Source organism: Pseudorca crassidens, chromosome 8, assembly GCF_039906515.1.
Source record: "Pseudorca crassidens isolate mPseCra1 chromosome 8, mPseCra1.hap1, whole genome shotgun sequence".
In the NCBI taxonomy this organism is placed as follows: domain Eukaryota; kingdom Metazoa; phylum Chordata; class Mammalia; order Artiodactyla; family Delphinidae; genus Pseudorca; species Pseudorca crassidens.
The window spans coordinates 54,437,811-54,459,878 of NC_090303.1; the positions used below are offsets into that span (position 1 = coordinate 54,437,811).

The 22,068-nt window shown below is 35.5% G+C and overlaps 1 protein-coding gene across 1 annotated transcript in view; it reads right to left on the reverse strand.

Annotated features, from left to right (window-relative positions):
• ZNF804B (zinc finger protein 804B) overlaps positions 1 to 21,756 on the reverse strand; it is an 83,667-nt gene extending 61,911 nt beyond the window's left edge. Inside the window, exons 1-2 of the mRNA XM_067745593.1 lie at positions 21,721 to 21,756; positions 20,338 to 20,481 (exon numbers count right to left, since the gene is read on the reverse strand). Coding sequence (XP_067601694.1) covers positions 20,338 to 20,481; positions 21,721 to 21,756 — 180 coding nt within the window. The remainder of the gene's footprint in view (positions 1 to 20,337; positions 20,482 to 21,720) is intronic.
• Between the last annotated feature and the right edge of the window lie 312 nt (positions 21,757 to 22,068).

Here is a 22,068-nt window from a genome sequence, read left to right on the forward strand (position 1 = left end):
TTAAGTTGTTTTTACTTTTTTTATGCTGCAAGAGATGACTTAATGCCTTCTTTGTATCTAGAGTCAAAAGTATTCAGAGATTAACCACCAGCAAGTTTAATGTTGGTCACAAATTGGAAACGAAGGAATATGGCTAATTGCACATTATCATAAAAGTAGGGATGATACACGAGAAGGCCAGCAATCAACTATGCTCATTTGAGGCAGTGCGATAGCAAATATTCCATAACTGTATAGATTTCATTAAAACCACTTCAATATCTTGCAATAACATTTATTTCCAACACTATTGATAAGTGTAATTTATTATCTAACAGTTTAGTGTCTGTATATGCTAAATACTGTTCTAGGTGCTGGAGTTGCAATAATAAATAATCCAGTCCAATTGATTTAGGATCTTGCTAATGGGATAAACAGGGAGTTACTAGTTCAGTAGATGATATGCTCTGATAGGAATAAATACTGTGAGCTAGGGCAGGTTACAAAAAAGGTAATCCAAAAGCTGTGAAGGAGGATGACAAGCTTTGTAGAAGACCTATAAATTGATTTTTACAAGGTGAGTAGTAAATAGTCTGGTGAAGAGAAGTTGGTGGAAAGCGTAAAAGATTACAGTAGATTGTTCTTCTATGGGGGAGAAAAGGAAAAATTAAAAGATAGGCTCTTCCATAGCCTTTCATTGAACTTTATCCTTCTCTTTAGTGTTTGCAGTGATTGAAATAGGACTGCAAGAAAAAGATTATTCTCACCGCATGGAAATGTATGACTGCTGATGGAATCACCCATATCACTGACAGAGAAATGTGTGAACTCCTCATAGGCAATCCTTGAATTTTGTCACATTGGTGACCACTGGGATGGCCCTCTCCATCCAGTGTGAAATAACTCATCCAACTGAGATACAGAAGAAACAAAATTATATCTTGGAGAGAGTACTCAGCTGCAGAAGACAACACTTATTTTAACCAGATACAATGATATTAGAGCATGTACTATGAGTTAGGATCTGTACATTAATTCTCCCCAAATTAAGGTGTCCTTACTCCTTTATAGATGAGGGAACTATAACTGCAAGAATAATGTTGAAGCAGATCCTGAGACAAGGACTGGAGGGCAAGAAGTGTATTTAGGAGGGCAAGGAAAAACTGGCAGGGAGTAGGGGTGGTGGTAGAAAGTAGGGAAGAAGGCCAATAAAAGGTATACTATTTAACTATTAAGTGAGCAACTGAGGCTTCATCTCAGGGAAAGTACATGCTTCCCCTGTTATTTGAAAGTAGAATGTTCCTGTGAAAACTTTTTGTAAGCTGAAATGGTGTAAAGCGTTACCTTAGGACACTCTTGCTAATGGATGCAAAACACTGAGATAAAGCACAGATGCTCACAGACACAGTCCGAAGCTGTGCAGGCTTGACGCTGTGATGCTGAGAGTAGTTCCCAGGGAAGGCGGTTGGTGGCACCGCCCTGCTGCTCCGGCTGTACACTGCCTCTACAAGGACTCACAGCAAAACAAACAACGCTGAACACTATTTTCCCTTTTCGCTTCTTTTTGTAAAAGCGAAAATCCTCCTTGGATTTCTTTCTGTTAGCAGAAAACAGGTACTAATGTAAGTGTTTCCGAAAAGCCAAGTGATGTAATGCAAACTTTCAAAAAGCGGGGGATATCTGTATGGCGAAAGAGATGAAACCCATGCCTGGGAATTCTCCTGTCTACGGAGAATTCGAATGGGATATTTATAGTCAGCAGAGTCATTTGTTTGGGATTCCTGAGGATGGGGCGGTGTTAATACAGCCTCTTTTATACATAAGAGTGGGCATCTGTGGTTTCAGGTAGAGAAACAAAAACAAACAATTCAGGCATAGCGGTGTAGGTACTGACAGCTGAGAGAAATCCAGGGAACAGTGGAAGTTCTGACTTATGAGGATGGGGCACTGTGGGTGTCTGCTACAGATACTGTACAGTTTGGAATTGTAATTAAAATCTAAATAAAGGCTAAAGCACAACTATGAATGGGCTAAAATGAGTCTATCATGTCTTTAAAACAATATACCAAGCACATTTTGAAATACTGAAGGCTTATCTTCTTAATAACCAGTGGATAAAGCAATTATAGATTACTATTTAATAGGAAAAAATTTAAGTGCTGAGTAAGAAGTTATGCTCTGCCCCCCAAGGTTTAAGACTATGTTTTAATAATAATACTTGGAGTAGAGAGTTGAAGAAGATGAATATGAAAGTAGAAAACAAAATCTAAGGCAAAGAAAAAAATAAAATAAAAGCAGTTGAGATGTACCAAATATGAAATAAGGGTACAAGCAGATAATATAAGAGCTATGATAATTATAAATCAAACAAGAGGTCAGTGAGGGGAAAATTCATTTCTAAGTTATAAATAGCAGAAGTTATTTAGGGAGACATGAGATACATGGCCAACTATATACTGATTTTTCACTTAAAAAAAAGTAACCATAAGGCAATGCCAGTGGCACAAAACACACTTTTTTTTTTTTTTTTTTTTTTTTTTTTTGCGGTACGCGGGCATCTCACTGTTGTGGCCTCTCCCGTTGCGGAGCACAGGCTCCGGACGCGCAGGCTTAGCGTCCATGGCTCAGGGACCCAGCCGCTCCGCGGCATGTGGGATCTTCCCAGACCGGGGCACGAACCCGTGTCCCCTGCATCGGCAGGCAGACTCTCAACCACTGAGCCACCAGGGAAGCCCCAAAACACACTTTTTATAGAAAAAAGAAGAGAGGGGAAAGGCCTTTCACCCCACCATGGGCTTTGTATAAACAATCCCAGGCAAAGCTGATATAATCATGAGGTGATTTATAGACATATTCCTTCTAAAAATACTTCAGAATTTCTCTTTCTGACTTACTTCACTAATACCATATGCTAACAAATATATATGGAAACTTAAAAAAAAAAATGGTTGTGATGAACCTAGGGGCAGGACAGGAATAAAGACACAGACGTAGAGAATGGACTTGAGGACACAGGGAAGGGTAAGGGTAAGCTGGGACGAAGTGAGAGTAGCACTGACATATATACACTACCAAATGTAAAATAGATAGCTAGTAGGAAGCAGCTGCATAGCACAGGGAGATCAGCTCGGTGCTTTGTGACCACCTAGAGGGGTGGGATAGGGAGGGTGGGAGGGAGACGCAAGAGGTAGGGGATATGGGGATATACGTATTCATATACCTGATTCACTTTGTTATACAGCAGAAACTAACACAACATTGTAAAGCAATTATACTCCAATAAAGATATTAAAAAAAAAAATTCAGAACTGCCCACTGAGTGAATCATAGTATTTCTAGCAGTGCACAAAATTCTCAATGGGACTTCAGCTCTGGCTTCAGCTAATAGCTGGAAGGAAGTCCAGGAACCGAATTAAGAAAGGAAAGGAAGTGTAATTTGATAATCTGATTTGTATTTAAGAAGCTACACAAACTTGGGACTCAGCTTTAAAAATACATATGTGGTTCCCCATTAATTATTCAGAATGAAAGTGGTTTTAAAGGGTAGTTTTGATTCAAAATATTTAAAATTTTTTATTTTTTAATAAATATTAATTTAGGACCTATTACTAAACATTTGTTCTGAGTATACGTTGTGGAAAGTGCTAAGAAAACCATTTTATATATCCAATATTATATATAGCCAATAAAGCCAATATTTTGTAATAACTTCAGAAAAAAAATTTGAAAAAAGAAAACCATTTTATTTCAGTTTTGCCAATTGTTTAATTCTTCAAAATAATTATGTTGGCCCAAATTAAGATGGCCATCAGGTTTTTCCTGTGCAAGAAAAATATCTTTGCTATCCAAAATCATTAAAAACAAACAAACAAACAAAAAAACTGTTCTGAAGAATAGGTGACCATGACTGTTAGTATTATGGCCAATTAAGTTTTTTTTTTCAGTTATGTGTCTGGATCCAGAATTTTTTTGTAAAGGGCAGCTTTTATACTGTTCAAATTTTTATGCACATTAGCTTATTCAAAATTGAATCTCAAATGTATTTCAGTTTCTTTAATGATGCATTGAACATATGGACTTCCATAAAGTCTGAAGATCATTCAGACTTTCTTATACATCTAGCCCATATTCATCACCATTATTTTGTGGAAAAATCTCATTTTGTTTATTTCCCTTTAGCTTTTGACTCTATGAAGAAGATCTGGCTGCAGTATAAGAAATGAATGTTCAATACACTACTGTCTGCTAATGCTCATAAGATTTTTATACCTCAAAATTCAGATTCTTTGATATTTCTTTGGACTTATCAGATAGCAATTTCCAGTAAAGAAAATTTTGATTATCTTTTTAATTTTTAGGTTTGTCGTTTGATGGTATTTGATGAGCTAGAAAACTGACACTCCCAATAGAAAAGAACAAGATTAAGATTCTATTATATATAGATTTTTTAAAAAAGCTTTATTATAGAAGTAGTATTTATTTGGATCAAGCACTGCATTGAACAATTTTATTACGATATTTAACTTTTTGGAAATCCTATGAAGTAGGTATCACTTACTGCTTAAAGAGTTTGAGTAGATTTTTAGATCTAGGGTTAGAACCTAGTCTGATTCCAAGATTTCTTTTACTCATAGTCAATTCAATACACTTCTTCCCACTGGGCTGATTATTACAAAACAAAAGGGATTTTACCACAAATAAAAAAAGAAAGAAAAGGGGGAAAATCTAGCACAGAATAATAATTCCAAACGAAAGGAATAAATGTAAGTTTACATACTTCAACCGTTAATTGGCTTGTATTTAATAATTCCACTTTGAGAACAAGCTCATTATATTAGCTAGGTATGTGTTTTACAGTTCTTCTTGGGGTATAAGTCAGAGAGCTGTATTATTGAGCTAAAAATTCTAATCGTTATTGACTGAGATGACTTTATGGCTAAGCTGAAGATATAGTTCACTTTTTACAAAACAGATGAGACTTCATTTCTGTTTTCTGTCTAAAATTGAGTTAAGCTCCCTTAAAAAATATTGAGGACTTTACTCTCTGCACTGGAATAGATATAACACTACTTGTTAAGAAAAATCTTGGCTGTGTTTTTCAGTGTTCCTCCAACCTACTCCTTAAACAAAGGCCCATTTCCACATTGAGATGAACTTAATTTTGTTTCTTTCACAGGACCAAACACGGGTATGTCTTTAAACTGTAAATGAAATGACTATATTCATACTTACAAAGAATTTATGTTTATCGAAAGAAGACTTCACTATGCACTGATTGTTCTGCCCAGAATTACTTTCTAAGTAATGCATAAAACCACATATATTTATACCCTGGCATAATTTCTTTGGTTCTCCCATAGAATTACCTTTATGAAAGCCATTGCTACAGTTGCTCTAAAGATTCAGGCTTGGTGAAAAATCTTTTAGAAGAAAAAAGGTTATCAAATTTGTAGGCATATGGTTGTTCTTAACATTCCTTTATTATCCTTTTAATGTCCATGAGATCAGTAGAGATGGCTCCTCTTTCATTTTTAATATTAGTAATTTGTGTCTTCTGTCTCTTTTTTTTAAGTTAGCTTGGTTAGAGTTGTATCAATTTTACTGATCTTTTTCAGGAACCAGAATTAGGTTTTACTGACTTTATCACTTTCCTGTTTTTAATTTCATTGGTTTCTGCTCTAATTATTAAATGTATTTTCTTTTGTTTACTTTGGATTTACTTCGCTCTTTTTTCTGTAGTTTTCTAAGGTGGAAGGTTACATTATTGGTTTTAGATCTTTCTTCTAATATAACATTCAATGCTTTAATTTTTTTTCTAAGACCTATTTTGGTTGCCGCCCACAAATTTTGATAAATCATATTTTCTTTTAACTTAGGTCAAATATTTTAATTTTTTTCTTTGAGACTTCCTTCTTTGATTCATACTATTTAGAAATATCTTGTTTAATCTCCAATTATTTGGGGGGGGGGGTGTTCCAGTATCTTCCCATTATTGACCTCTACTTTAATTTCATTTTCATCTGAGAGCATATTTTGGGTGATTTTTATTCTTTTATAGTTTGATAAGTTGTGTTTTATGACTAGAATATGGTCTATCTTGGTGAATATTCCATGTGAGCTTGAAAAGAGTATGTATTCTGATACTGTTTGATGAAGTATTCTATAGACGGCAGTTGAACCTGACAGTATTAAGTTCAACCACGTTCTTACTGCTTTTCTCCCTGTTCAATATATCAATTACTGATAGATAAGTGTTAGTATCTCCAAGTATAATAGTGGATTATCTATTTCTCCTTGAAGTTCTAACAGATTTTGTCTCACGTATTTTGATGCTCTGGTGTTAGGCACATACACATGAAGTTTTGTTATGTCCCTTGGTGCTTTGATCTCTTTATCATTATGTAATGCCTCTCTTTATCCCTGATAATTTTCCTAGATTTACAGGCAGCTTTGTCTAAAATTAATATAGTTACTCTAGCTTTCTTTTGATTAGTGTTAGCATAGCATCTATTTCTCCATCACTTTACTTTTAAAGTGTCTTTATATTTAAAGTGGGTTTCTTCCAAACAAAATATATTTGGGCCTCTCTCTCTTTTACTTAATGAACTCTGACAGTCTCTATCTTTTAATTGATGAATTCAGAACATTAACATTTAAAGTGATTATCGATATAGTTGGATTAATATCTACCATAGTTGTGAGTCTTTTCTATTCACTGCTCTTGTTTTTATTCTTAACATTTTTATTACAGTATAACTGCTTTACAATTTTGTGTTAGTTTCTGCTGTATAACAAAGGGAATCAACTATATGTATACATATATCCTCATATCCCCTCCCTCTTGTGCATCACTCCCACGGTCCCTATCCCACCTCTCTCGGTGGTCACAAAGTACCAAGCTGATCTCTCTGGGCTATGCAGCTGCTTCCCACTAGCTATCTATTATACATTTGGTAGTGTACACATGTCAATGCTACTCTTTCATTTCATCCCAGCTTCCCCTTCCCCCTCCCTGTGTCCTCAAGTCCATACTCTACCTCTGTGTCTTTATTCCTGTCCTGCCCCTAGGTTCATCAGAACCTTTTTCTTTTTTTAGATTCCACATATATGTGTTAGCATACGGTATTTGTTTTTCTCTTTCTGACTTACTTCACTCTGTATGACAGACTCTAGGTCCATCCACTTCACTACAAAAACTCAATTTAATTTCTTTTTATGTTTGAGTAACATTCCATTGTATATATGTGCCACATCCTCTTTATCCATTCATCTGTCGATGGACACTCAGGTTGCTTCCATGTCCTGCCTTTTGTAAATAGTGCTGCAATGAACATTTTGGTACATGTCACTTTTTGAATTATGGTTTTCTCAGGGTATATGCCCAGTAGTGGGATTGCTGGGTCATACGGTAGTTCTATTTACAGTTTTTAAGGAACCTCCATACTGTTCTCCATAGTAACAAGTCTGTAACATAGTAACAAGCTGTAATAAGTTACATTCCCATTAACAGTGCAAGAGGGTTCCCTTTTCTCCACACCCTCTCCAGCATGGATTGTTTGTAGATTTTTTGATGATGGCCATTCTGACCAGCGTGAGATGATACCTCATTGTAGTTTTCATTTACATTTCTCTACTGATTAGTGATGTTGAGCACCCTTTCATGTGTTTGTTGGCAATCTGTATATCTTCTATGGAGAAATGTCAATATAGGCCTTCCGCCCACTTTTGGATTGGGTTATTTGTTTGCTTGATATTGAGCTTCATGAGCTGCTTATATATTTTGGAGATTAATGCTTTGTCAGTTGCTTCGTTTGCAAATATTTTCTCCCATTCTGAGGGCTGTCTTTTCGTCTTGTTTCTGGTTTCCTTGGCTGTGCAAAAGCTTTTAAGTTTCATTAGGTCCCCTTTGTTTGTTTTGGTTTTTATTTCCATTTCTCTAGGAGGTGGGTCAAAAAGGAACTTCCTGTGATTTATGTCATAGAGTGTTCTATGTTTTCCTCAAAGAGGTTTATAGTGTCTAGACTGGCATTTAGGTTTTTAATCCATTTTGAGTTTATTTTTGTGTATGGTGTTAGGAAATGTTCTAATTTCATTTTTTTACAGTAGCTGTTCAGTTTTCCCACCACCACTTATTGAAGAGGCTGTCTTTTCTCCATTGTATATTCTTGCCTCCTGTGTCAAAGATAAGGTGACCATATGTGTGTGGTTTATCTCTGGGCTTTCTATCCTGTTCCACTGATCTATATTTCTGTTTTTGTGCCAGTACCATACTATCTTGATTACTGTAGCTTTGTAGTATAGCCTGAAGTCAGGGAGCCTGATTCCTCCAGCTCCGTTATGCTCAAAATTGTTTTGGCTCTTTGGGGTCTTTTGTATTTTCATACAAATTGTGAAATTTTTTGTTTTAGTTCTGTGAACAATGCCATTGGTAGCTTGACAGAGATTGCATTGAATCTGTAGATTGCTTTGGGTAGCAGAGTCATTTTCACAATGTTGATTCTTCCAATCCAAGAACATGGTATATCTCTCCATCTGTTTGGATCATCTTTAATTTCTTTCACCAGTGCCTTATAGTTTTCTGCATACAGGTCTTTTGTCTTCTTAGGAAAGGTTATTCCTAGGTATTTTATTCGTTTGGTTGTAATGGTAAATGGGAGTGTTTCCTTAATTTCTCTTTCAGATTTTTCATCATTAGTGTATAGGAATACAAGAGATTTCTGTGCATTAATTTTGTATCCTGCTATTTTACCAAATTCATTGATTAGCTCTAGTAGTTTTCTTGTAGCATGTTTAGGATTCTCTATGTATACTATCATGTCATCTGCAAACAGTGACAGTTTTACTTTTTCTTCTCTGATTTGGATTTCTTTTATTTCTTTTTCTTCTTTGATTGTTGTGGCTAAAACTTTTAAAACTATGTTGAATAACAGTGGTGAGGGTGGGCAACCTTGTCTTGTTCCTGATCTTAGTGGAAATGGTTTCAGTGTTTCACCATTGAGAACGATGCTGGCTGTGGGTTGGTCATATAAGCCCTCTATTATGTTGAGGTAGGTTCCCTCTATGTCAACTTTCTGGTGGGTTTTTACCATAAATCGGTGTTGAATTTTGCCGAAAGCTTTTTCTGTATCTACTGAGATGATCATAGGGTTTTTCTCCTTCAGTTTGTTAATATGGTGTATCACATTGATTGATTTGCATATATTGAAGAATTATCAAGTGGATAAACCCCACTTGATCATGGTGTATGATCCGTTTAAATTGATGTTGGATTCTGTTTGCTCATATTTGGTTGAGGATTTTTGCATCTATGTTCATCAGTGATATTGGCCTGTAGTTTTCTTTTTTTTGTGACGTCTTTGTCTTGTATTGGTATCAGAGTGATGGTGGCTTGTAGAATGAGTTTGGGAGTGTTCCTCCCTCTGCTATATTTTGGAAGAGTTTGAGAAGGATAGGTGTTAGCTCTTCTCTAAACGTTTGATAGAATTCACCTGTGAAGCCATCTGGTCCTGCACTTTAGTTTGCTGGAAGATTCTTAATGATGGTTTCAATTTCATTGCTTGTGATTTGTCTGTTCATATTTTCTATTCTTCCTGGTTCAGTCTTTGAAGATTGTACTTTTCTAAGAATTTGTCCATTTCTTCCAGGTTGTCCGTTTTATTAGCATATAGTTGATTGCAGTAATGTCTCATGATCCTTGGTATTTCTGCAGTGTCGGTTGTTACCTCTCCTTTTTCATTTCTAATTCTGCTGATTTGAGTCTTCTTCCTTTTTTTCTTGATGAGTCTGGCTAACGGTTTTTCAATTTTGTTTATCTTTTCAAAGAACCAGCTTTTAGTTTTATTGATCTTTGCTATTGTTTCCTTCATTTCTTTTTCATTTATTTCTGAACTGATCTTTATGATTTCCTTCCTTCTGCTAACTTTGGGGTTTTTCTCTTCTTTTTTCTCTTATTGCTTTAGGTGTAAGGTTAATTTGTTTATTTGAGATTTTTCTTGTTTCTTGATCTATGATTGTATTGTATAAACTTCCCTCTTAGAACTGCTTTTGCTGCATCCCAAAGGTTTTGGGTCATCATGTTTTCATTGTCATTTGTTTCTAGGTATTTTTGGATTTCCTCTTTGATTTCTTCAGTGATCTCTTGGGTATTTAGTAGCATATTGTTTAGCCTCCATGTGTTTGTACTTTTCACACTTTTTTTCCCGTAATTGATATTTAGTCTCAGCATTGTGATTGGAAAAGTTACTTGATAGGATTTCAATTTTCCTAAATTTACCAAGGCTTGATTTGTCACCCAAGATATGATCTATCCTCGAAAATGTTCCATGAGCACTTGAGAAGAAAGTGTATTCTGTTTTTTTTGGATGCAATGTCCTATAAATATCAATTAAGACTATCTGGTATAATGTGTCATTTATAGCTGTGTTTCCTCATTTGTTTTCATTTTGGATGATCTGTCCATTGGTGAAAGTGGGGTGTTAAAGTCTCCTACAATTATTGTGTTACTGTCGACTTCCTATTTTATGGCTGTTAGCATTTGCCTTATGTATTGAGGTGCTCCTATGTTGGGTGCATAAATATTTACAATTGTTATACCTTCTTCTTGGATTGATCCCTTGATCATTACGTAGTGTTCTTCTTTGTCCCTTGTAATAGTCTTTATTTTGAAGTCTGTTTTGTCTGATATGAGTTTTGCTACTCCAGCTTTCTGTTGATATCCATTTGCATGGAATATCTTTTTCCATCCCCTCACTTTCAGCCTGTATGTGTCCCTAGGTATGAAGTGGGTCTCTTGTAGACAGCATATATATGGGTCTTGTTGTTGTATCCATTCAGCCAGTCTGTGCCTTTTGGTTAGAGCATTTAATCCATTTACATTTAAGGTAATTATCAATATGTATGTTCCGATTACCATTTTCATAGTTTCATTTCATTTTCATAGTTTCATTTTCATAGTTTCATAGGGTTTTTAATTGTAGGTCTTTTCCTTCTCTTGTGTTTTCTGCCTAGAGAAGTTCCTTTAGCATTTGTTGTAAAGCTGGTTTTGTGGTGCTGAATTCTGTTAGCTTTTGCTTGTCTGTAAAGATTTTATTCTCCATTGAATCCTAATGAGACCCTTGTTGAGTAATCTTGGTTGTAGTTTTTTCCCTTTCATCCTTTTAAATATGTCATGCCACTTCCTACTCTCCTTCAGAATTTCTGCTGAAAGATCAGCTGTTAACATTATGGGGATTCCCTTGTACATTTTTTTGTTGCTTTTCCTCTGCTGCTTTTAATATTTTTTCTTTGTCTAATATTTGACAGTTTGATTAATATTTGTCTTGGCATGTTTCTACTTGGATTTATCCTGTATGGGACTCTCTGTGTTTCCTGGACTTGACTGACTATTTCCTTTCCCATATTAGGGATATCTTCAATTATAATCTCTTCAAATATCTTCTCAGACCCTTTATTTTTCTCTTCTTCTGGGACCCCTATAATTCAAATGTTGGTGCATTTAATTTTGTCCCAGAGGTCTCTGAGACTGTCCTCAATTCTTTTTATAACGTTTCATCATTATAAAATGAAACGATGAAGAGGAAAGTCTAAAAGTTTGTGAAAAGAAGGATTAAGAGCCAAAATGACATATAACTTTTCAACAGCAACACTAAAGGCTAAAACCCAGTTGAAAAATAAATAAAATGTGAGCACAGAATAAACGCATTTATATTTACTGACAGACAAGGGCTCCCAAATTTTACCTTGTGTGTATTCTTCCTTAGGAAGCTTTGGGAAAATAGTTTCCACCAAAAGGAGGAATAAAATAAGATATAGGAAATCATGAGATCAAGGAAACAAGGACTACAGCCTAAGAGAGAAACAAAAGCATTCATAGGATGATGATAAAGAGAAGTCCCAAAAGAACAGCTGTGCAGCAGGTCTGGAAGGCAACCAGGTAACACTGGAGCAGAAAGACCCAGGACTTCACCAGAAGAGGGAGGGGCTGGACAAGGACTGATCTATTATTTCATTTATCTGATGTTTTGAATTTGATGTCTGAATCAGACTTTTTTCTTATGTACGGTAAATAGTTCAGAGATGAATTAGAAATAGGCAGTGGTTTTAAAAAATTGAGCAAATATAAAAATAAGGTAGTTTCTAACTCCAGGAAAAAATAGGTATACAAGAAAGAAAATATAATTATAAAGTAATCACAGTACCTTATGAGGGTCACATAAAAAAAAAAACTACAAGTCACAGTGACATAAATTCTGATCATTGACTTAACACAATAAAATACAAATCCCTATGGACTGACAAGATATAAGTGAAAACCTATGAAGGCAGAATAATGTGTATAGTATAATCACATTTTATGTTTATGTTTTATACAAGAGTTTATGACTTGATAATAAGTATTTAGAAACTTATCTAAAAAGATATGGACCAAATTGTAATTAAATGCTATTACTTAACATTTCATACTTATATATTCCTTAATTTTTAATATAAACAAGTATCTAAGCATTCCTTTTAAGAATTAATTTTGTATAAAATATAGATCCAGGGCTTCCCTGGTGGCACAGTGGTTGAGAATCTGCCTGCTGATGCAGGGGACGCAGGTTCATGCCCCGTTCCAGGAAGATCCCACATGCCACGGAGCGCTGGGCCTGTGAGCCATGGCCGCTGAGCCTGTGCGTCCGGAGCCTGTGCTCCGCAACGGGAGAGGCCACAGCAGTGAGAGGCCTGCATATCGCAAAAAAAAATATATATATATATAGATAGATAGATAGATAGATAGATAGATAGATAGATCTAAAATGTAATTTAACTTTTACACAGTATTTCAGTTTATGTGCATCATAATTTAGCCACTTTATTTTCATTGTATGTTTAGATTGCTTCTGGTATTTTTCTATTTTAAATATCTTCATGTATAAATCTTTGGAATTAATGTGATTATTTTTCTAGAATACATGCCAGATGGAATTGTTCATAGGAAAAATTCACATTTTAAGTCTTTGATAAGTAATCCAAAGCTGAACATCAAAAAATTGAGACAATTTATATCCCCACAAGCAATGTTTAACCGTATCTATTATCTCACATCTTGTCAACACTGGGTAGTATTCTTTTTTCATATTTGACACCATTTTTTTGAAAAACTCTTCAAGTTTGTATTTATATGATTACAAGTGAGGTAGACCATGTGTTCATATGTTGTAAGTCATTGACAGTCTTCTGAATGTACCCCTCTCCTTTCCTCTCCTTGTCACTGCTGTAAATATTTCAGTCATATGTCTTGGGCTCTTAGGCTCCCATCTGACGGCAGAGCCAAGCTCTCTTCCTTGTGTTCCAACCCTTAAACTGCTTCTAGGTTTTTTCTTCTAAATCACAAATCTGATAATATCATTTGCTTGCTTAAAAGCCCATGAAGACTAGCAATTTCCCATAGAGTAAAGTCTAAAATTCTTCAAGTGGAACACTACTTCAGCATTAATATGGGCTCAAGTATTTTCTTAAATTATAAAAATGTGTTTTCATGACAGGTTTTGCTCAATAATTATAAAGAACTTGGGATTAGAGAGCTAATTTTGCTCATTATAGTATTCACTCTTAACTACCTAAGAAGTGATTAAGGAGTGATATCACCAAGATGGTGACATAGGTGATTGCTGAATTTGTTCCCCCTCAGGAGAAGAACAACTAATAACTATTCAAGAATAAGACATCACTGAGAAAATCCTACAATACAGGGGTGAGGCTAAAGTACCCCTTGCACCACAGAGACCAAGACACTAAATCAGAAGGTGAGAGAAGAAGTTACACATTGATTGCATTGTCCCTCCCCCAGGCCAGTGCAGCATCACATGGAGAGGTCTCCCTTCAGCCTCCAGTTTCTCCAATGAGCAAAGAAAACCCAGGGCGGACAACCAATCCCTACCCCCAGCATTGTGGGTCACTTTGTGGGAGCCCCTACTCTGATCTTGCCCCAGATTGCAAGGGAATCTTCAGGGCTCAACCATGGGGACAGAGAATTGGGGTGAGGGGTCTTAACGACACTTGGATCTTGGCAGACTGAGTTCAGACCTACAGTGCCCAAGTAGTAATCCCAACCAGGAACAAAGTGAAAAGATAACCTATGAAAGGGCAAAAATATTATCGTTATATATCTGATAAAGGGTTAATATCCAAAATATATAAAGAACTCATACAACTCAGTACAAAAACAAATAACTCAACACCTACCATAATTATCACTTCATGATATATGTAAATAAATTGGGAATATGCCAAAAATCACTGAATTGTACATTTTTAAACAATTAAAATGGTAAATTAAAAAAATCATCATGCTGTAACCTGAAACCTACATGGTGATATATGTCAATTATATCTCAATAAAGGAAAAAAGAAGTGATTAGTCAATGATGGTAGAATATATTGACAAAGGACAGAGTAGCAGGGTCAGTATGGTGTGCTGGTATATCAACTCTGGAAAAATCAAATGAAACATATAAAGCCCTATTTGTAGTGTGTGTGGATCTCCCATCATGGCTAATTTCAATCTACCAGTGGCTTAAGAACCAGCTCACAAATTTTTTGAATATTAAACAGTTGGCTCTGGAGAGCCAGTGTAGCCCGACTCCAACCACCACTGACAGTGCCAATAGGGTATTATCTGGAGAAGTGGCAACATTCTAACTTGAGTTAGAATGCAAAGGAAAGATCCTACAGAAGAGATGACATTGAGCTAAGACACAAATGAAAAGAGGAATCAGAAAGTTGAAAGTCATCTGAAAAAACAGCTCTGGAAGAAAGAGATATGGCAAACACACTAAGGCAGGAAATCACTTAGCCCATCTGAAAAACAGAAAGAACAAGAACATATATTTTTAATTTATTTTTCAGTTGGGAGCTCACCTTGAGATCAAAAGGTCTCTTAGCCAGGGTGAAAGCAGTATTTTAGAAGAGGTGAATTATGATTCAGAAGCTAAGATCAGTTTTGGTTCTTTTGTACTTCTTTGCTAATAGAGTTTCCAATTACTGCTGGGTAATTCTTGGGGGAGGGTGGTGGCGCAGATATAGAAATATAAAATCTACCAGAAACCTGGGTTTATGGAATACAAAATACAGCAGGAAATAAGTATTATTCTATTTTACCAACATTTATGGTTCTCAGTGTTCATTCTAGACACTCTAGTCTATATTTCTTCTTCAATCTTGCCAAGCCTACAAATTAACTATACTTTTAAATCCTGTTGCCATATTAAGATGACTAGTAGCTTAAATATACTATGCTGAAATGTATCATTGGGCAGTCTTTGGATAAAATATAAATCAAATTGTAGGAACAAAGCAAGAATAACTGGATTAAATTCAATTATCAGCTTTGGGAATGTTTTCCCTTTGGCGTCAAGATGACAAAAGATAATTCTGTTTTGTTTATTTTATCTTGAGCAGGTAGAGATGGGGAGAATCCAAAATAACATTTTAAGAATGAATCAGTTGGAGTTCAAATCCAGGCTTGAGAAGTGAACAGCTCCTCCAGAGTGAAAATAAATTCTATTGTGAAGCAAACGAAGATTAGGAGGATTAAGTGTCACATGTGGAGGATCTGAAAGTGGATTTGTTTTTTATTATTGAAGGTATTTTAATGGGTTAATTGTACGGGGATCCGGTTCATTTGTTTTTTCTAAGCTGAGATGAGCCAGTATGTCTCTGGGGCAGGAGAGACTTGTGCTGCTTGTGAGGATGTGTATTATTTGTTTCAATATTATGCATTAGCAGCTAATAGTCCCAAGAAAGGGATTATGACTTGGTAGTCTCATAAGTAATTAATTGTTACTGACATGTTAGCTATATTAATAGTTACAGTGCTCTCTTTATCCAATACAACTCTCTTTATTGTAATTTGTATACATGTTCAAATTGCTTTAGTAATAATGCTCAACATTTACACAGAATTTTTAAAAGTTCAAGGCAATAGCTAAAACAATCGAGTTATTTCCAAAAACATGAGTTAGGTATAGAATGTGGCTGTCAAAACTGGAAATTCAATTTTTCCTTGTTGAAGAAACAGAAAAAAATCAGCTTTGTTACTGATAAACTTTTTCTACAAGAAACATATCTCAAGTTTTATTAAATTATAGAAAACATTATTAAATGTCCAATGGAATTACTTTAAAGCTATGAATCCCAGATTATTTTACTTTATTATTTAAAGTTATATATTAGCTTACTTCTCTAGAATTACAATAAATCTGTAAATAATACAAGCTTTGCAATAAAATAAACACATAGGACTGCAATTTAGATACAAGGTAACACAAAAGCTTTAGAAATCACTTATTAAAATGAAGGATCCTGAGTAATTATAAATAAGAGGAGGTAGAGAGGTAATGCAGATTACCCTGTTTCTAGTTCTAAACTATTCATTAATGAGTAATAGAATTAATTCCATGTGAATTTGGATTCACTTCTAAGTGTACCAAAAGACCATATTGTTGGAAGTTCAGCACAAGAGGCCAGATATTTACTCTGAATCCACATGGAAAATAAAATTAAGGCAACTGTTCATATTATTTAGGCCAGAAAATACTCTCATCCAAATCCCCAGCAAGAACCAAGTAGAAATATTTAGCTTTGGGATTTGGGAAAAAAAAAAAAAGATTTTGCATATTTTACTTTAGTGCATATTTCCTATTTCTTGTACATAAAATTCAGTTTCATTTAAAAGGCAAATTGTAAACTCAGCTTCATTTAGAATTCAGGTAATTTTCAAAATATTTTGGGCCCAAATAAATCTTTAGATGGAAGTATTTCAACATTTATCTAAGAAAGCAGTTTTATGAGGTCTATGGCAAATTTAATTATTCCAATGTTTCCCAAAGTGGGCAGCATGTACAAAATTCTGTACAATATGAATGTGTTGATCAAAAGGAATTTGGAAAATGCTGTTAAATCGGCTTAGCATGACATCTCAGCTTTTTTTTATATCTGGATATAAGTTGTCAGTCTATGTATTAAATCTACTGAAGTATATGTTGAAATACAGCCCCCAGGCATCCCAGACAGAGGGAAGATTATGAGCCAATAAGAGCAGGTGGGAAAGCATAATGAATCTTTTAAGAAACTATAAGGAAGTTCTGGGGTTGCAGGAGATAAATCTGGAAATGGATGCCCGAGCCAAACTGTGGACATTTTGAATGACAGACTAAGTAATTCAGAGTTTTTTAAAAGTCAGCCAGCAGCCATTGATGCTTTCCAAGGAGGGGAGTGATAGAATAAATATGGTAGTTCGGGAGGATCAATCTGGCTGAAAATGGATAGGTTGGTGTGGAGAAGGGAAAATACTGGAGGCAGGGAGTCCAGTTAGAAGGCCCTAGCAAAAAATCAGGAGTGATATTAAACATGAATGGTGAAAAGAGAATGCAAAAGGAAGAATGAGAACAAGGTCTATTGCAAGAGAAGAATGGGAGGAATGAGGGACAGTTTCAAAGATTTTTAAAGAGCTCTCCAAGAGACTGATGGTGACTTTAGTGATCACAGTAAATCTTTTGCAGCTTCTCTGGGTTATGCTTGATACAGGCTCCCATGCCTTGATATAGGTTTTCTACCATAATGGACTTTCCATTCTTGGTTAACATAGCTAACTTATAATTCAGTCTTTAGGACTTCTAGCTCACCTGTCATCTTTTCATTCTTAAATAATTTTTATATGTTCTCTTAGTATCCTAGATATACAAATTCTACAATATTTAAATCAATGTATTTTACAGATTGATTAGGTAGATTACAGGTTCCCCAGTCAGATTACAGGCTCCCTGAAATTAGGGATTAAATTTGTCCACTTTCAACAGCCAGCACAGTAGCACATAGTGGAAACTCAACCACTGTTTGAACAACGAGTATGCCTAGGAATCTTAGAGTGTTAGTAAGCCTAAAGAAAGACAGAAATGGGCAGATAGATGGAATATAAAGATTGAGGAAAGGTAGTTTTATCAACATGTTGGAAAGCCAATGGAAATAAGATTGAGGAAAGTGATAAAAAGGGAAATTGATGAGGCAGAATTGCAGAGTGAAAGGCAGACTGTAGAGGGTGGAGAATTCACCCTCTGGTAGTCCAATACTTTCTACTGTTTTCAAAAGAGGCCTCATACCCCTCCATTTCCTCACCTTAGTTCCTTGTGTTTCCACTTTCAAGAATTCCATCCCATCTTGAGCCTCTTTTTCAACATTTACACATGCACACTTAAAGCACAGGTCAAATGTCACTATCCCCTGAGACATTCTGTGGTCACTTATTTCTCTGAATCTCCAGAGTGACTTTTTTTTAATATGCAGCCTGAAGCACTCCTACATAAAATTCACGTTAGGTGATACTTTTGGGAAGTTTGCCGTTATAGACATATTCTATCTAATAAATGACAAAAGGATGATAGAATTAGAATCATCATTTTACAACTCCAAATGAAGTAATAGGTTTAAGCAAATGATCATCTATGGATACAAGAACTATTAGTGGAAAAAGGTTGGTGGGGTACTTAATGATGGATGGATCAAGGCAATAGTATCTGAACCCACTGATCAAACTTCAAGTCATAAAAAGAAAGAAAACTAGACATCATACACCTCCTTATGGAAAGACACAACACACCCTCTAATATATTTTTACCAAGAAAAAAATGTTAACCTGCATTTGACCAGATTTTATCCGTAACAACAAGTTTAAAGGAAATATAGAAGACAGAAAACGTGCAAAGACAACACTGGGTTGTATTCAGTAAAATCTCAAATTTGTGAAACAATACAGTTTTTCAACAAATAAATTGCAAGGAGTAAAATTTAAAGAGGGAGTGAAAAACCCATAGTTTAAATATATATTAAAAGAAACTTAAAGATGTGTCAACCAAAAGTGTGATAGGTTTGGATCCTGATTTCAACAAACCCCAATTTATAAATCATTTATTAGACAAATGAGAAAACAAGACCACCCACTGATACCAAGATACTGTTAATTTTTAGGTATGATGATGGCTATGTTGTTTAAGCATCATTATTCATCCTGAAATACTTTCAGATGAAATGATACAAAGTTTGGAATTTGCTTCAAAATAATGCACGGTGGTAGCAGGGGTGGGGAAGTGAGTGGTGGTGCTATAAATGAAACAAGACTGATTGCTATTGGAGTTGGATAGTAGCCACATAGTTCATTTTTATTTATGATTGAAAAATTCTATTTTGTGTCATTTCAAAATACAAGCTCCTGTGCCCCATCTTAGAACTATTGAATTAGAATATCTAAAGGAGAATCTGGAAATCTGCATTATTAACAGGTTGCGAAGTGATGATTATGCACACTAAGATTTGGGAATCATAGTCCTAAACAATTCATCCCATTGTTCTTGCTCTTGTCAGAGACATCCAGTCAATTATATATGCATGCTGTATCTTTAAAGTTAGAAATTGTGTCTTGCATCTCCCAAAGCCATATATTTTATATGCGCTCAATAAATATTAGTGATGCTAGTCAAAACCTTTATTGCTGTTCACTCTGAATAAACATTCTAGGTCTAGAATATACGAGACTTACTCATATATTCAAAGATATTAGGAGTGTGCACCTTCTCAGCTCTTAGCAATAATCCTCTGGCCATGTGGAATTTCTTTCTTAGTGGTATTTAACACTCCTAATTCCTAAAAGGCTAGTATTCTCATACCTCATGCGGCAAGGATAAAATTTAACAGATGAGAACAATAACCTCCTCTTTCACAGACAGATAGAAATAGAGAATCTTAGCTTCCATGTGTAGAAAAAGAAAATGAAATGTGAAGTGTTTATACCTGCCATTACCCCTCAACTTTGCCTTTGTCAAGATTTTCTTTGTTTGCGATGGTTCATTTATTAAGTAATCACTTTGACCCTCCTAAGAGGGTATTCTTGGGAAAATGTAACCTTATATTGAAAATTTTTTCCCCAAAGACTTAGTATTCCCTATACCTTGGAACTCTTGAAAGAACTCTATGATAGATTCTGTCCTAGTACTAGTCCAGTGTTCTAGTTCTGCCACTAAGTAGCTAGGTGGTTTTGAATCTGGCCCTATTTTTAATGGGTCCTGGTTCCCCCACATACATAACTCTAAAATAAATGTCAATCTACCCTTGGATCATCTGTAAGTTAACCTACAGTTTTACATTCCTTCTAGGAAAAAGTATTTCACCCAATATTTAAACAGAAAACACAACCTTCAAGAAAAAAAAGGTATAAAATGGTTTTACCTCAGCATCTTAGACAAGGATAAATAAGGCCAGTTGCATATATTGTGTTCTGAAGGTATAAATCCAGGAATATGAAGGCTATTTCCCACTTCGACTTACCTGCTTATGAGCATGATCATAAGAATTAATATGATTGTCAAACTCCTGGTGTTTGTGGTACTGCTTGTCACATAATTCACAGTAAAAGTTTGCCTTTACATCTTCCAGGGCCTTTGCTGTGGACTTCTCCTTTTCTGGAAAATCCTTAAAAAAAAAAGGCAAAAATGTTGGTTACATTTCTCTCTAATAGCATAATCAGATCTCATATTAATCAAGTTGGTATTTAATTTTACTGTGACTAAAAGGATATGGTTAGTCACATTACATTTCAGAAATTCATGGCACTGTGGAAGCAACTTTCAGCTTAGCCTTATCCCTAACTTATCAATAAACACACAATGACTTATTATAAAGGAGCCCTCAGCTGCAGTATGGTCATTACTCATTCTTCTTCTTGCCATCCATTTCCAGGTGTGGTTCTGCTGGAATACTCATCCCCATTTCCTCTGCCTATCCAATAGCCTATCTGAAACACTGTAAGACCTCTCCACGACAATATTTTATTGGGGCACTGATTGCATTGTTTTGTATTGTTCACCTACTGCTCACTTTTAGCCTCCCTGAGATCATGTGTTGGGACTTATTATTCTCTCTGCACACAGTGCCTTTCCCACCTTATTAAATTGGTGAGCTTCTACTCCTTTCCCAATACCCAGCTCTTTGCCCCCTCTGGGAATCATTTTCCATGACATTTCAAGGAGGAGAAAGCCTCCATTATGTTGCTTATTACTAAACACATCTATGATCATCCCTACTTGACATTTCTTTCTTTGATATTACCCCTTACATTTTTTGGATTCCACACAATTCCATCTTCGGCCAACTGAATTATCCACTTTACACACTCTCCCTGGGTGACCCCATTCATACTATAGTTAGAGCCTTATTTATCCTTAATCTCTACCTCCAGCCTAAGCTTCTCCCACAAGCATCAGCTCCTACTAGACATTGCCAATGAGTGTACTGCACAGTTTTCAAAATTATTACGCTTACAATTTTGCCTATGCTCTATCTCAAACAGAACTTTGGCCATATCATCCTCCTGCTTAAAATCCGCCTGAATTCTCTCATTGCCTATAGGATAATAGTGACAAATGCTTATTGAGCACAAACAATGTGCCAGGTATTAGGTTAAGTATGTGAATTATCTCATTTGTTCCTCACAACGACCCTATAAAAATAAGTTCTATTTTAATCTACAATTTACACATGCATCAACCAGCACTCAGAGAGATCACACACTTGTGGTCCCTGAGTTACCAAGTGCAGAAAGGATTTGAATTCAAATAACCAATGCCTACCTCCTTTGTTAGTAAACAGCTGTGCTTTACCATCTCCCTTTAAGGCCAATCCCCTTAATATACCATACAAGCTCCTTCCTACCTCATCAGTGTCATTTATATCAATCCATGCTCCCATGTTACCCTCTTTAATTCTATTAGCAGACATGCCACATGATATTAAAAGATTTGTTTTCATGTCTATGGCTCCCACAAATCTTTTGAAGGCAGGAGCTGTTTTATTCATTTTTGTGTCCACGGTGCCAAACGTATTGTCTAGCCCAGAATAGGTGCTTATTTAATATGCATTACATAAATTAATAGATAATGCTGGCTTACATATTCATGCTTCCTATCATTCTGTAAGTTCTTCTCTATTATCCCAAGGCCTAAATAAAAGAATGACTGGCACTTAGAGGATACCAAATAAATATGCATAAAGAATGGGTGA